The 16,911-nt window shown below is 35.8% G+C and overlaps 1 protein-coding gene across 3 annotated transcripts in view; it reads right to left on the reverse strand.

Annotated features, from left to right (window-relative positions):
- Positions 1-16,911, reverse strand: part of PAN3 (poly(A) specific ribonuclease subunit PAN3) — a 66,073-nt gene that overhangs the window by 49,056 nt on the left and 106 nt on the right. For 2 of the 3 annotated variants that reach the window (XM_031066127.1, XM_031066128.1), the window contains exons 1-4: positions 16,895-16,911; positions 7,991-8,057; positions 5,929-5,999; positions 3,792-3,854 (exon numbers count right to left, since the gene is read on the reverse strand). The exon at positions 16,895-16,911 is cut by the window's right edge. In XM_031066127.1, coding sequence (XP_030921987.1) covers positions 3,792-3,854; positions 5,929-5,999; positions 7,991-8,057; positions 16,895-16,911 — 218 coding nt within the window. The remainder of the gene's footprint in view (positions 1-3,791; positions 3,855-5,928; positions 6,000-7,990; positions 8,058-16,894) is intronic. The other variant, XM_014311774.2, reaches the window with a different exon arrangement.

Here is a 16,911-nt window from a genome sequence, read left to right on the forward strand (position 1 = left end):
AATTTTTAAATTTTTGATATCCACCAAAAAAAAAAAAATTGAATAGGGGCTTGGTCAACAGCTTAAAAATAATTGTGTGGTTGGCTGTTATTTGCTGTTGGGTGGAGGGTTTTTTCCTTATGAAAAAAAGACGACTATGCTAACATTTGTAATGCTTACAAGTTTGGAGTTTAGAATACTACACATTGATATTATATGCATTCAACAGACTAGACACCTTTCCATCGCAATTGCTCATGAAAACCTGGGTTTGGCTGAGGTCAGAATTTCACTAGTTGCAAAGTAGAAGACAGAGAAACAAGATGTATTCTTCTACCCCAAGAAAACTTAAGTGTGACATTTGGCATGGAAATGTGTCTTACTCTAGAGCAATGCATCTGATCATCGCAAAAAAAAAAATTCTTGGTTTAAACAAATTTTAGAGATGCAATAGATAAGGCACTATATCAGGCATTTTAAACCATAGCCAAGGGAAACTTTTCATGCTGACATACTAAAAAGTTTTATTTCATGAGCAGATATGCTGAAGGCATGAAAATCTTGAAGAGTTCAGAAGCAGCAGAACTGACATAATTAAGTCAAATATTTTCTCATCAATTTTGCAGCATAGTTATGCTGGGATGAGGTATCAATTACCACAACTTTAAATCCTGGCATGGATTTAATTATATTGACAAACTTATTTACTAAGAAATTCATAAACTCTGTTGAATTGATGTAAACTGGTGGAAAAGCAGACTTTTTCCTACCACCATTAAAGCAGATAGTTCTAACTATAGTGAAGACTTGTCAGAGTACCACCACCCCAAGATGTACCTTCAAAAACTCCACTACTAAACATTATGGGCAAACCACAAATTTTCTTAATGTTTAAAGGTTTCTTTTAATAGGACAGAAATTTTTGTGTTACTTACAAAAAGTGCACCGTTACCAAATATACAGGTAAGAGAGTTAAAGACTGATGCAGCTTTTACTCTGGTCTTTAATAGGCATGATGTCTCAAAATGCCTAGCTATTTCTAATATATCTCCATTTCTAGCAATTTTAAATATTTGTATAGTGCCTTCAACTAATGTGTGCACAAGTCTAAATTTTTTTATTATTTTACCGCAAATCACTCTTGAAGACTACATACACCTTGTCATACCAAGAATCAAACAAAGCTTGTAAATGTAAACAAATGCATCTAGCTTATCAGTTACATTTGAAGTTATTTGACTTCAAATACACAAAAGGATGAGGCAGCAAAATGTAAAAGTGTTACATATTTTTAAAGGGAAATGCTTTTATAATTTGACTTATGTATCATAATGATCACTAATTCACAGACAAAAATAAAAGTGAGTAATATATTCTTCCATGACACACTTAGAAGTGAAAAATACATATTTATCCAAATAGTAATAACTAAGATAGCAAGAGCATACAACCAAGGAACAATTCCAATAACTAACTATTCCTAGAAAAAATGTAAAGCAGATTACATTATATTACATCCTTGGAAAATGTTTTAGACCACAGTACTACCTACAAATATTCATTAGTCTTCTCACAAAGCACAGTCCTTCTGCATTGCTGCAACAACTTTTTTTAGCACCAAGTATAATGTTTTATTATTGTAGTACGGGTGTATTAATCCCAGAAGGAAAAATTTATGTTTGGAATATAAATTTAGCCCAGGTACATTACAGAGTCTGTGCAGCCATAATTCTGTCTCAGAACAGTGACATGACACTTGATCATTACCCCTCAACTCATTAGAACATGATTCGTGCTTCTGACATTGTATGCAGGAGGCTCTGAAAGGTGAAAACTGTCTCGACACATTTTCATTAAAAGTAAATTCAGCAAGACCAGACATGGCACATAGAGCTTTTCAATGAACACTACTGAACTAGATAATGATTAGGTATCAGAGGTGTCAAAACAGAGCTGGAAACAGGAAGCTAGAGAGAAATACAGCTTCCCAACAGGTAACAAAACTAGATGGGAGGTAGGACACTCAAAAATAAAATAGCAACCATTTAAGTCTTAAGAATTTAATATCTACAGGACCTGAAGTTATCTTTATTGTTTTATTTTAACTTGAGAATTAAAACTCTTCTCATACTCAATAAAAAGCTTGCCTTTATGCAGACTAGGCTTACAGGTAGTCTTTGCTTCAAATGATTTTCTATGCACATTTATTTCTGCTGATCAAAGTAAATTAATTAAGTCTGCTGTCCAGTCTCCCTTGCTGTAAATCTCCACAGATAGCACTCAACAGCTGCACCCTGTTTGGGGTGAACTTCAATTCAGATAATCTCTCTTATACTTTCCTTTCTAATCTAGAGATTTTGTCCTTGCCTTTACTCACCTAAAGCCAATGGAAGCCATTAAAAAAAAATTTCTTGAAAATACATAAAAAGCAGCATTAAAATTGTGTTTATAGAGTTGTTCAGTACAGCAATTAGTTCACCCCTTGCAGCCTGTGAACTGAAGTTATTCTCACCTTAATGGACCCCCTCTAGGTATGACTGAACAATTAAAAAAATGAAATGGAAATAAGTCAGGGTTAGAAACTTTTCTTAAGAGTTCAGTTTTCATGAGGATTGAAGGTATGAAAAAACAAGTTAAAATGTAAAAGTAAATGCTTTTCCCTATCTTGTAAGGCTGACCAGTGACAAGTACAGGAACCTTTTAGCCTGGATTGGTGGCAACAGTCTCAGAACAATTCTAAACAGAAGTTTCATAATATATTTTCATCTTAGTGCATTAAGCTGTTATGTCCTTGACAGCAGATTCTGATCAGTTATGTCACACAAGTTTTTATGAACTGTTTACCAGAGCACCAAAATGAAAACAAGAACTTTTCCAAACAGATAATTTCAGGTTTAGAGAGGAGCACTTTTCTAGATAATGGCTAAAGTCAACTCAGGAAAAACAACCAGGAAGTTCAAGTTCAGAATGTCACCCTATTTTTAACAAGCATAACATGTATTTGAAGAAAAAAAAATTAAATAAGCATGACATCATTATTCTTGGGAAAGGGTGTTAGTCTATTACCAACTTTAGCTTTTGTTCCATGCTTCACAAATCCTATTTGTGCATTGTAGATTAATACTTACCTAAAAATCTCTTATAGGAAATTCACTTTAAGGTTGCTTGTCTTACTGCATGTGGAGTTACAGCAACCAGACAGTAAATCCAGAAGGTTTTACAGTTGACAGAACCTCCAGCAAGGCTCCATCTATTGAAATACTTAGCTCCTTTGATTTCATTTTAAGTATCCTATAAAAATGTCTTTAAACAGTAATCTTAGCTTTCCTGAAATCTAAAATTGAAATGCAGTTTAATAATTTCTAAACAGAGATAATTATCTTGAGAACGCTCATAAAAATTCAAGGATTATGTTTACTTTTTGAACAGAAAGTAGAATGGCTCTAAACATCAAATAATCAAAAGTAAATTATATAGCCCAGTCATATTAAATACTGCCTAATTAAAAAGTAAGGATATTCAGAATTACAATCATCAACTTATGTTTAGTATTTTATTGATCTCAAATATTTCTCCATATGGCTTGCCCACTATTAAAGGGCTACCAGCATAACATGATCAGCAACATCCAGAGAAAATCAATAAACTCGTTTAACAGAACTACATAGTACATGCTTATACAGAAGCTATTCAGTTTTACACAATACAAACATGCAGTTTTTACATAGTTCCAAATAACTTAATACTTCAAAATATTACAAATTAGAATTGTGATATTTTTGAAGGAAAGCAATTGTTCTTTATTCACTTACCACGACTGTATTATATCTGTCCTCCAAGTCAGTGATAAACGAAGGAAATGCTGGTTTTGCCAGCTAGTTCAGAACAAACAAAACCTTAGACTTGGGCTCTTAGTAAGATAATGGAGACTTTTTCAAACAGTAGATGTTGTAAACACATACATTTGAACTAGTCACCAAGGCTCCCTTTATACAGCAGGCACAAAGCACTGGTCTAATAAACCCCACTGATCAAGCTCTAAATAAACTCCAGTTAATGGGGTAGAGGGGAATCACACAAGGTTTTAAATACCTGGCTCTCAAGCATTTAGTGCTTTTAAGGAAATCACTTCAGACAATTTGGATATTGTAACAAAAATACTAAAAATATTTTAAAACTACATCATAACTACTTGCAATGTATTGACTGGCAGCAAAAGTCAGTCACAAAACTTATTATTTTCTCATCGCTTTAGCCATCAATTTTTGTCCACTTAAAGCAATCATCAATATCTGGTCATTTCCAAAGTATTTTTCTCAGAGAAAGCTAAATGTTTCTTTAAACTACTCATCTCCCTGTGCTGACTATAGAGGGAGCCTGGATGCCTAGATTTACACAGCTCAAGTAGTACTTTATCAAAACTTCCCCATTACTAGTATTTAACAGCCTTTAATACAAGCATACTTTACAAAATAGCAGTCATAACAAAAATAATTTTTTATGCAAAGAAAAATACAAACCTCTTTAAATTAATGCCAGTTATAGCTGAAATGCTAACTAGAAAAAAAATCAAGTTAATCAATTTCACAGCTAAAACTTACTCTTAATACTATTTTAGCAGCCAGTGCCTTAATGTGCTTCTTTTTCTTGAGGAGAGAATACATTAAGTCAGAAAGCACTCTGAAATACTATTTGAGTTTTTGAGGTACTTGTGCTTTATAAGCAAACATTAATTGGTTTGTTTTCACTTTGTGCTGCTTAACTTTGAAGTATTTTTAGAGACAGCGGTCATTCTTGCAATACTTCCGTTTGATAGCTTATTTTCTTTGGTGCATGTGGTTCATAAACAAGCACAAATTTACACCCAGGTATATACATATATGTGTATATATTGGCTCTCAACGCCTGGGTTAAGGAGGAATGTGCAATTATTTTTCATTTTTACCAGCCTTGGCAAGTGGATAAGCAACACATTTGTAGCTCTTTACATCCGACTTTCAGCACACAGTACTGGCACTAAGGAAAAGAGGAATGTCAATATTCCATGTAGTTTGGAGACATCATAATATTAGAAAATTAATGTTCAACACCACCATTTATATTTAAAAAACAGTGTGATGGACCAACTATAGCAATTATCTTTAAGCTCAATCTTCACCTGCAGGAATCATACAGAACATACTGATGTAGCTTGCTTTCATTATTCACTACATGAAAGCCCAGCATAATGTGGCTAATAAGTACAGAACATGAAAGTCATCAGTGAAAATAAAACTTAATAATTGGTTGGGATAAGATAATGTCTGGTTTTGGTAAGTGGCAGTTCATGAAAATGAGACAAAACTCTCACATAATCAAATTTTTGTCTCTTATTTCAGCCACTGAGTATGGATGGAAAACACTACAACTTGCACAGCTGCAGGTCAAAGATGTTTGAAGATGCTGCCTAGCCCTCAGCAAAAGAAAGATTTGTCAATACAAATTAGAGGGATGGGAAAAAAACCCAAACCTTTGCTTCCCAATGATAAGAGTGTCTTTTAACTTAAATGCAGTTCAAACTGTTAATTATTATTACATAATGTACAAATAAATGGGAGAATTGATTCTTAACATGTCTGAACTTGCTCCCATAAAGGTCTGCAGATCACATGTCTCTTACTAGAATAAAAATAATTTGTTTTCAAATTCAATGGGCTACATTCTAAGTTTCATATTCTATAAACTTCAGTTTACATGTGCCTGGAGTATTTCTTATCAGCAGCAGCAGTCTGATTTGATGTAGCAAAAATGAAGTAGTAAGATCTTATTTATATCAGCAGAAACATTAAAATAAATCTAGTAACATCAGAAGAATTATCCTTATTTCATGCAGTATTTCAAGTTATTCCAGATCTTCTTCCTTGTCAACTCATACATAAATATGCTACTTATGATTTAGTTGTTGCCTACCTTCCTCCTTTGAGATACGCTGAGGGCAGCAAAGTCATTAAACAAGGATGAATTTGGTGAAGTTAGTGGATCTATAAAACCAATGTAAAACCAAGGTGTTACATATAAATACACTATTAAAAGAAATTTTATATTTTTTAACTTATTTCTGTATGGAAAATCCTTTTGACAAAGCTAAGTTTAGCAATCACACTGCTAAAACTCCCAGCATTTGAGTCTGTGCAACTGCTTAATTGAAATGGTGCTCATTAACAGAATTCAGTAAGTTTAATTGCTGTCGACATTATTTAAAGACAACCTAACATTTCACAGCCTTCATCTGATCAGAAAACCTGTTCTTAGTGCTTCTTACATTTGCATGTCATTTTTAGCCCTGTAGATGATACATTGCAATGTTTCCACTTCACCAGAAGATCCTCTGAAAGGCCTGACAAGCATTGGAAGAGGCTGCCCAGGGCAAGTGCATGAGTCACCATCCCTAGGGGCATTGTGTAAATGTAGTACTTCGGGAAAGCTTTAGCAGTGCACTTGGCAGCGCTGGGATAACAGTTGGACTGGATCTTATAAAGTCTTTTCCACCATAAAAGATCCTATGATTCTATGATCTCCAGTTACCTGGAATTAGCAATCTTCTGTATAACAGGTCTTACAAATAATGATGTGAATTTTGCTTGTCCTGTCACTGTTCTGCACATCAAATTTAAATCACAATCAAGGACAGCAGAAGTCCACATTCCATTAACTTTTTATTGCATTTTCTTTGTTCCTATTCATCTTTCTCACAGCTGAAGTATCAAAAACTGTATGACTTCACAGATGCAACTTAAAACTCCAAACTACATGGCTAAAACTGTCAAATTAGCAGATGACTGCCAGCTGCAAACATTGGTGTTTTGATGAAACACTTCAACAATAAATTCTTAACAGAGAATTTATCTTTCATTTGTTCAACAATAAATATTCCCTAAAAGGGCAATTCTACAAATGAAGCACAGCTTGTCAAAGCCAGAGAGAGAGAGAGGGGGAAGGATCTGACAAAATCTAAAATGGTTTCTAAAAGTTGGTGTGCTTTCTCTCCTTGACATGCATCACCATTACTATTTGGTCTGTCACAGTCAAACTCTGACTGCATTTAGAACTGGAGACCTCCACTGCCTTGAATAGCTAATTGTTCAGTAGGATAAAAGAAGCAGATTTAGTCTCAAAGCCTACTGGAAATAAACTAGGAAGAAAAAACTAGAAAATACCCGCAAATTTTGTCTTTCAAGAAAGTTAATTTTATAGTAGCTACTACCAAGCTTAAAAAATTATAATCCTAGTAAGTCAACTAGCTGCAGGGTCAGACATGCAAATGGAGTTCTAGCATAATTTACACAGCAATTTTCAAAGCAGAAATTTATTTTAAATGTATGTCCTTGCCATAAGGGAGCAGTACCCTCCTCTTTAAAGAACTTAATTTAACAGCTACAGGTGAAATAATCTGTAGTGATTCTGAAGAGCACATTACAAAGCTCAATATAGCCCCCACAATAATTTAGTGAGTACATAGGCCTCCACTATCAAGACATTTTCTTCAGCTGAAAACCATGTATATAAAACATGTTCCTATAGCAAGGAAAAAAATTATAAGAGGCAAGGTACTGCCTTCAAGACAAAACTGAATAGCTATTAAAAATCAGCAGTTATGTGACATTTCACAAAATCCACACACTCTAAATTTAAGAGAAAACACCTGTACACTAATCCCACACAATAACTTATCCAAGAAGCATCATAAAAAGGGATATTATGGTGAAGCAACATAAATGCTTAAGCTATCAATGCTTTACAGTGGATACCCAAACTAACATTTCACTTGAAGTGACAAGACTGATAATGACTAAGCTTTTCCTCCACAGCAAAGAGAAAGCTAAAAATTTCTGAGCTCATTACACTATCATTAAAAAATAAAGTTTTGCTGTATCTCAAAATCTGAGGGCAAGTAATTCCCTTAAGCCTCAGTTTTGTGAATCTCTCAAACTTTCCAACATACTTTTATATGTATTACTTTAAACATACTTACCATGGCCTGCGTACTGCTTGGCACTGTCATTGAGAAGGCTAGGGGAGCTGCTGCTATTTGTCATCCTCTGTAAAAATAAAAGATGAAGGTGTACATGTAAAATAAATCCTTAACAGATTCAGTGAGGGCATTGGGGATGACCTTTAGAAAGTTTTAAGGACAGCCTATGAAACTTGTGCTCATTCCCCATTTAATAAATACACTAAGCAAACAGACTTGTAATTGACAAAAATGTTTAGTAAAATAAAGGATTTTGCACAACAGAAATGCAAACCAAAAGTTACTGTATATTCAAATGAAACACTCTCTTCATTAATTTCTTCTAAGGAGAGTCTACCAAGCCTATGGTTCTTTTCCTGCATGTTGTGAAAACATTAGATAAGACAATTACTTATCTCCTTAAAACAGTCTTTCACACTGCGCTCCTGAAACAACTACTCCCTTTAATATACTACCACCACGACATGAAACTTCTCCAATGAAAAATACTTAAATATTTGATAGACTCTTTTTTAAAACAAAAGAACTTTTTAAGACCTTTCAGCAAAACATCCAATTCCTCCAAGTCAGCAGGACATCTGAAACCCTTTTAACACTCCTCCTAGGCTCCAGTCGCTTCTCCTGCATTCCTCTAGAGATATCAGCCAGCAACAAACTGGGCTAAAGTGAAGCAGTGCTGCTCTAAGAGCTACTGCTTCTTTCATAGAGAAGTTTTAAAGTGTGTCTTCTTACTCCTGCTTATTATTTTCTTTCACCAGCTTCCCAACAGGAAGAAAAAGTGTGAGAAGAAAAGGAAGGCAAGGTCAGGAAGTGTTCTTGATCACTGAGAGAGACAACCACTAATTTGTTAAAATACTCCCTGGCATGCTTTTGGCCCACATCAACCCAGAGTCTCTCAGCCAATTTCCAGGCACTATTCAGCAGTGAAAAGGTTTGGGAGCCCTTCAAATTGACGGTTTGCATGCAGACTCTGCTTTAGTGGGTGAGCACACACCAGCACAAACAGGCCCTTTTGTGCCAGCTGGCCCTAAGCATCAAGGAAAGTTTCCAGGCATGTTTCATTTAGTAGTCTAGACACAGACTGACTCAGAACTGGTCACTGGAGTTCCTCTTTACAGCTATTTTTCTCCATAGGCAGTCTCAATGTTGGTGGCAAAGGGCAGGAAGCTTACTATGTTATACTTCACTGCCATTTCATCTAATTGTTGACCACAAAGATCAACATTCTGGAGTAATTTTGGTAAGAAGAGAGGACAACCAATAGAAGTGGGAGTGCTATCCAATATGGTAGAACTGTAAACCTACTGCAATTCAAGACTCCCATCACTTGCAGTTTTCAGAACACCACAAACATCACCAGGAGCTGCTGCTTTTAAAACCTGTATCTAAAACAATAGATGGTGTAAAGTAGCTTTTATGTGGAATGCTTACAACATGTAAATAGCACATAAACCTGCAACATTTTCAAGACTTCAAGCAAGCTGTTTGCCATGTGCTCTTTCCTTATTTTGATGTCACCTGTCTCTTTCTCCTAAACATATTGACCTGACACAATATATATATATATCACTAACTGCTTAAGTGATAAACAATTCTATACACAAAAGGCATGGGTCTAGTGAAACAAAGTCGAATTATTTTTAAAAAACAAGGTACTGCTTTGAGAGAGACACACTAAATTGACAAATTTTGTCCAAATTCAAGAACGCTCATCCAATTGCTCACAATCATCAAAATAAGAATAAATATACACCAAAATATTATAGTAGTTCAAGTAATCATACATCATATTCCCTTCCAAAGCAATGGAAAGAAGTTTAATAGTTCATCACAAATATTTTAAAAGCATCCCTATTATGCATGGTTTTTCCGGCATTTGAGACATCCACACTGATCCTCATAAAACAAAGCGCTTTAACAAGAAATTTCCTAAAGGTAACGTTTCAGATTTGCACAAGATTTGTGCAGGTGAAGATAAAAATAGTATTAATATCCACTTATAATACCAGATTTAATAATAATTTTAATGCAAAAGGTCATGATTTCTTGAAACGGGAATAAATATGATATTGAGAACTGTGTTGGTATCAAAGCTGGTTAAATGCATAGGTTAAACATGGAACAAAGTACTTTAATTCCATCAATATTCACCATCCTCAGGTACAGGAGTTAAATATTCAGCCAACAGACTTGCAATGGGAACAGGAGCCTGCGATGATGAAAACCAGTGCTGACACAATCACTGAGAACATACAGTGCACACAAGGCAGACTGCAACAGAGCATATTGTTCTGGATTCTGAAAGCGCAGAGCAACCCAAACCTGTGAGCATCAGCTGTGCTTTTTCAAAGTCAAGTTCCCATTCAAGGTGCAAACATATCTTACACACACCAGGATTCTGAAAAACCAAAGCTTGGGCAGCCCTTGCCTTAACAACTGCTTGTAACCTGCACCTTGAATAGTTAGAAACCTCCACCACATTCATTAATTTTTCATTTTGCTTCACTTTTACTACACATGCATAAGCTTCTTACCTTAACATCATTCATAGAACACCTGCATGTAATCAGTAAAGGTTTTTTAAACTGTTTTAATATTAAGATTTCTGCCACCACCCAAATGCATTTAGTCTTAATGACTCCTGTATGTGATTTTTACCAAAAAGGTCTCGAAAAAAAAAAGAATTAGAACACACAAGTGCTGTTTGTTGTGTTTTCCTGAAGGCAGCTTTGATTTTAAATAACACTTATCAACCTCTTCTAATGATGCTGAACTATTTTTCATACAAACTCAATTTCAAGAAGATTGTAAGCACCTCAAGCCCAAGGGATGAAAGCCCCAGAAAGGCAAAAGCAACCATTAACAAGGAAGAAAATTAAATATTAAGCCTGACAGAGAATGTAAGCACACACATATGAGAATTTCAGACTGTTTTATTACATCAGGACTTTTATAATATGGAAGTTAATATTGAAAGACAACTTTCTGATAACCAAGTAAAACACTCAGTTCCACAACCTTCTCTACCTGCCTATTGCTATGATTTGCTGAGGTTCTTTAAACAATACTCAAAATTCAACTAGGATGGCTGACATATGTCCTGCCATTCTCCCTTTAAAGGAATTTAAAAGTTGTTTCTGTTTTAGCTTTTCCTCACAGGAGGGATGCTCCAGTACCCACATCCTCTTTGTGACCCTTCACTGGACTCTTCACAGCATATCCCTGTCTCTAATGTACTGAGAAGCCCAGCACTCCACATGTGACTTCACCACTGCTGGACAGAAGGGAAGGATCACCACCCTTGACCTTTTAGCAATGTTCTACTTCAGGCAGTCCACTTCCTCTGTGCAGTATACGAAGAAAAGAAATGTTACAACAAACATTCCCACCTTCTGAAAGGAACACACCACCTTGCCTCCACCCTTCAATATTCAGTAACAAACCCCAAGATTATAGCTGCACTTAAGGCAAGTTTGCTTTACTTTCATCTCCCTCAAGTGTATATTACAAAGGTCTCATCAAGATAAAGCATGAATAAAACTTTGATGCAGACATTAGATCTAGTTTTACATAGCTTATAGGACTTATCTTGAAGTGACTGGTTTTCCTTTTTTTTCTCTGCCATTTCTTTTCTCCAAAATATTTAAGAGATTATACTTATTCCTCTTCTTCTCTATATTCTATGCCGTAACCCTGAAAAAGTACAGATTTTCCTAATGGTCATTTCACAGTGCTAAGCATACTATCTCAAAATATTTTGCAGTACGTCACAATCTAGTCTCTTCATCTTACTACTGTTTTACTGGAACTGTATTTGAGAATATTTCTTTATAATTTTCAGAATGATGTTGATTGGAGTACAAACAGTCATTCTACAAAAGATTATGATTTATTTGTTTGGCTATGACCTTGTTTAGTTGTCAGATTCTGTGACCTACACAGGGTGATATCTTTCGCTTTTCTTTTTAAACAATCTAAAACCTGTCTTTGACAGTTAGCACACATGACACCATCTACAGAATGACCCACTCAACTGCTGAAACTAAAGCAACTGTATTTCTTCACAAAGCATTATGAAAGCAACAGCATAATTTTATATTTAAAATAGCACATCTGTAGTTCCACTCAGTTCTCAACAGTTAAGAACTGAAGACATTTACAAGCTTCTGTGCTATAAGGAGAGTTTTATTACTCGACTGTTGGCAGATGCAGCAATGGCAACAAAGGTCTTTGTGTTTATTCAGCTGCAAGGCTTTGAAGTGAGCATGGTTGCTACTTCTCAGGCTATTCAAGAATGCTTAGTACACCAACATTTGCATGGTGAAAGCAAGCAAAACCAATTTTCCATTGCTTGGCCTTGCCAATTTTAATGCTGAAGACTGTTACTCCCTTCCTACTTCAATTAGGATGATTTACTGAGAACTTAAAGATTCTTCCTTTCTACGTAACCTGCAGTCCAATGGAATCAATGTAGATATAAATCTCATCCCACCAAAATAAATAAAACCAGACTCTTGTGAAGCAACATGGATGAAGGCACCTTCTACTGTTTTATGCTCTTACAACCAAGCTGCTCAGTTCTAATACAATGTTAAAAGTTCTAACATCAAGATACTTCTCTGCCTCATCCTGCTATAACAGCCTTTGAACAGCCCAACACAATATTATTAAAGCTTCTTTCAACACCACCTGCATCTTTGGTCAAGTTAGTCAAAGGGCAGCATTAATGCCAGAGGAACAGTAACACCAGCCAACCAAGTGGCATGCACTGAGCAAAAAGCCAAGCATTAGAGGCATCCTAGCCAGCCAGCTCCTGCCTCTTCACTGCTGGGAAAGCCAAAAGCAGTGAGCTGCTTTTTGAACCACACCTCTGACTGTCTCTTGGCAGCTGCTGCTATGGCAAAAAGAAAAAAAACAGCTTTGAGGACAGCATGCAGCCTGTGGACCATGTGTTGCACAGGCTTGCTCTGCAGTCAGTTAGTATTACTGAAAGAAGGGGAAAACAGAAAAAAAAGTGCTTTGGTAAGATGGAAAACAAAACTGTATATAGTGTATGAAAGCATATGCAGATTCAGGGAAGAAGACACGTGAAAAACATAAACCAGCGAGGACAGAAGACAACAGGAAACTAAGTAACAACAGAAGAAAATGGGGGAAATGAAATGTTGACCAACAGCAAAGACCTTTGAAGTAAGATGAGTGGAAGGATGAGGCAAAGAGGTATTTTTCAGAAAGGAAGAGAAAGGAAGAATTACAGTCACTTCAAAAATCCTGCCTCTTATAAGCTGTACCATGTACTTTTACTCTGTTTTCCGCACTGTGAAGTGAGTATTGCCATTAACTGCATCTTCATCACTAATGTAAGCCCAACGATATGTTCAAGATCTTGTAAAATTTTCTTCCACAGATATAAATGAAATCTGAAAGTCAGAAATAGCCATTCTACAGAAATGTTGACAACTATCATCTACATTATTTATGGTCAAAGCAGCACATCCACTCCCAATTCATCACGATATAATCCACTTTCCTCCCTTTTGCTGCTTATTTAACACTGAGTCTTAGAGCTCAGGCACTGCACACAAAAATGTGGTAATTGCAAACTTTGATATAGCTTTGCTTGATGCAGTCTGGTTCCATTATATATGCATTATGATAACCCAAACACATGCAACCACATACTCTTTTCAACAAACCTGTTTTATGCCCTGCACATGACAAACACATTCTGGAGATTAGATAGGAATAGTCAGGACAACTCATCAATTGAATACCTGATAATTATGTTGAGAGGTATGTAGTGAATAAAACAAGGACAGCAGAAAGATTATTTCATGTTAACAGAAATGAGTAGAAGAGACTGACTTTTTTACTATCCTTGCTACAGTGAGATCAGTTAAGCAACCTGAGCCAAGTATTTTACTGGTGGTCATTGACCTTCCAACTGTAAAGATTAGTTTCAAAAACTCAGGTCTCTGTTTGCCAGCACTGTTGTGGTATTGTTTGTTTAATTGCCGTCCTTTTCTATCCTATGCATCCATAAAATGTAGACTACTTCCCTGCTTCATACAGAAAACACTGCATGAAGTTTGATGGAATAATTGTAATGGTAACCAAAAGTGCACTGCCAACTAACAGTCTTCACAAGGATGCAAACAGCATGCAGGAATAAAGCACAGAACCATATGATGAACATTTAATCAAATATCAAACAGATGCTCAATACACATGGATGTGCCACACATCTTGTGTTCTGAGCAAGTCCCACAAATAATTTTCCCACTGAAAAAAAATTACACAACATTATGACCTCTAAATATAACCGCAAGGCTGCAATAGCAACCTACCATTTCCTAACATCTTGCTGCATCTTACTACTGTTTTTCTATTAGTGTATTTTTTTTGCATGTTTGTGCAATTTCCCAGCTTTAAAAAACTAGCAGAAGAGCTTGCCTCACTGCATCACTGATGCACCTACTTGTGAACTACACAGATTCACCAGAGATGACAAAGTAACTCAGATGGAACCGATGTTTGCATGTGCAAAAGCAAAACTGGGAGTTAATGAACTATTTTACAGTAGACATTTGATGTTTCATTGATGGCAGAACACTAAACTTTTAGCATCTTCACTTTGATTCAAGAACCTGGAGAGAAATAGGAACACGGATTTGTTCTCTCCACCCTACTTTGTCCCACCTTTACATTATGAAAATTTGTTTTCAGTTTCTGTGTATCGTATTTCTACCACTCCAGTCCCCATTCTGCAAGCGCCCCACCAAGATCTCTCTGCTTCAGTCCCTTTGGTCAATCTTTCCTGGTTTCTTCTTTACTTATCTTCAGCTCAGCTTCTCTAAGCCCACAGTATAAGTTTCTTTTCCCTTACCCACCCCTCTGCTCTAATTAACACAGATACAGCTCTTTCATTAAATACAGATCCACTTCCATGCTGCTTCAGTCTGAAGGGGAAGAAAAGGAAAGAGGGAAATGAAGCTGATCAGTGTTCCTGCTCTGAGTTCAGTCAAGGCCTAGATTATGCCAGAGCTGCAACTACAAAAAGGTACTCAAGCTAGAACTTGCCAGTGCAGATTACATCTCTGGGAAATTATTTAACATCTAGGAAGTCTCTAGTGGGTCCATATAAACCAGTTCTGCAAAGGTTTAATCAATTGATGAAATCTGTGCAAATTTTCAGAGAAAGCCGGCAAGACGTAGATCCTTGACACAATAACCAATCTACCAGATCCAAAGTCTCTATTCCAAATCATAAATGACTAGTATTATTTGAAGTCAAACCCACTAAAATTTCTCCATTGCCTTGCTCTCCACAGGGCTGAATGACACAGAAAATCGCATTCCACGTGGCTAAACTTTATCAGTATGTACTTAACCTAGAAGCTGACACACAATCAAAACAGACAGCATTACCTATGTAAACAAGAACTTAAATTACAGGATTCAAAGGAAAAAAATCAATACAGGAATGCTTTTCAAACTGTAGTTTGATGCCTGTAAGCACATTCTCAACACTAATAAAATCCTACTTCCAAAGTAATTTTCCTTGTCCTCCAATGGGCAAGAGGCACATTGATTTCTTCTCAAAAAGAAACAATAATGCCTTGACTGTAATCTCAGGCATTAGTAAAGTATTTAAAAATCCCATGAGCATTCATGTTAGATGCATGCCTTACTGGCATGCCTGTCTTTCTAGAAGAAACAGTTATAACTAAAAACTAGTGTTTAGAAAGACACTAGTGTTTCTGTAGAATACAGTTTAAAGATACAAAACATAATGACTTTGTGTTAAAGTCATAGGACCTCAGTTATACAAAAATTTGTAACTGCCAGCTTCAATAGTACACTTCGGAATCAGAGGTTAAAATTGTTCTTTTTAAAATCATGCATAATTGTCAAGAAAACATTTCCATATTTCTGCAATTCGGTCGAATAAGAAAATCCAGTCTCCTTGAAAACATGCAGTAAAAAAAAAAACAAACCAACCAACCAAAAGAAAAAAAAGGAACACACCTAATTAATTCCCACCTTTTGCTGAGTTATTTTTCAATCCATTATACAGCCACAATTGAGATCAAAGTAACCTCACAAGGAGAGTTTCCTCGATATAAAAGAAGAGAGTTGTTGTCAGGACTCAGTGTGAACTGTTTGACTCATACTCTCTCATTTACCAGAAGTTGCTTTGTTTACTACAGGACAGACCATCTTCTTACAGGGACTGTACTTCTTTTAAAATGCATAACACTTTGAGGGAGTTATTGTAATACTCTGTGTGTTAATTCAGTAGATACTCATTTAGGTTTTAAATACGACAGACTTTTGTTGCAAATTTTCCATAATACTACCTACACAAAAAATTCCACCTCATGGGAGTTCCCATGCCAACCTCTACAGAACACTATAAATACAAGGAAACATTTCAGAAGATTTAAATATGAATTCAACATACCACCACCAAAGTCTGAGTTGACAAATTCTGAAAGTTTTGCCTAGTAATTTCAGGTTTGACAGTTCACATTTTCCTTCAGTGACTTTGGGTCTTTGAAAAGTTTTAAAACCTGAATTTTATATATTTAGCAACAGGCTATCAAAAGCTATGAGCCTAAAAGGAAATCTAGAAAGTCACATTCAGAAAAGAAACCTAACACTGAATTAATGTATGCAGCAAAGCTCAACACAACAGCTCAGGTAAGTGCAAATAAAACCAAATTAATTTTAAAGCAATAATACCGTTTCATTTGATTTGCAAAATTAAACTGAATATATACTCTGTATATCAGACAAGATGATACATTTCAGAAGGCTTCATTTGTCCTGCCTCTTGAGCACTTTTCCCTTTTTGGTGCAACACCAGAACTAATGAAACATTCTACAAGTCACTGCTATTACCTGCATCATGGGATACT

Source organism: Geospiza fortis, unplaced genomic scaffold (assembly GCF_000277835.1).
Source record: "Geospiza fortis unplaced genomic scaffold, GeoFor_1.0 scaffold16, whole genome shotgun sequence".
Classification (NCBI taxonomy): Eukaryota; Metazoa; Chordata; class Aves; order Passeriformes; family Thraupidae; genus Geospiza; species Geospiza fortis.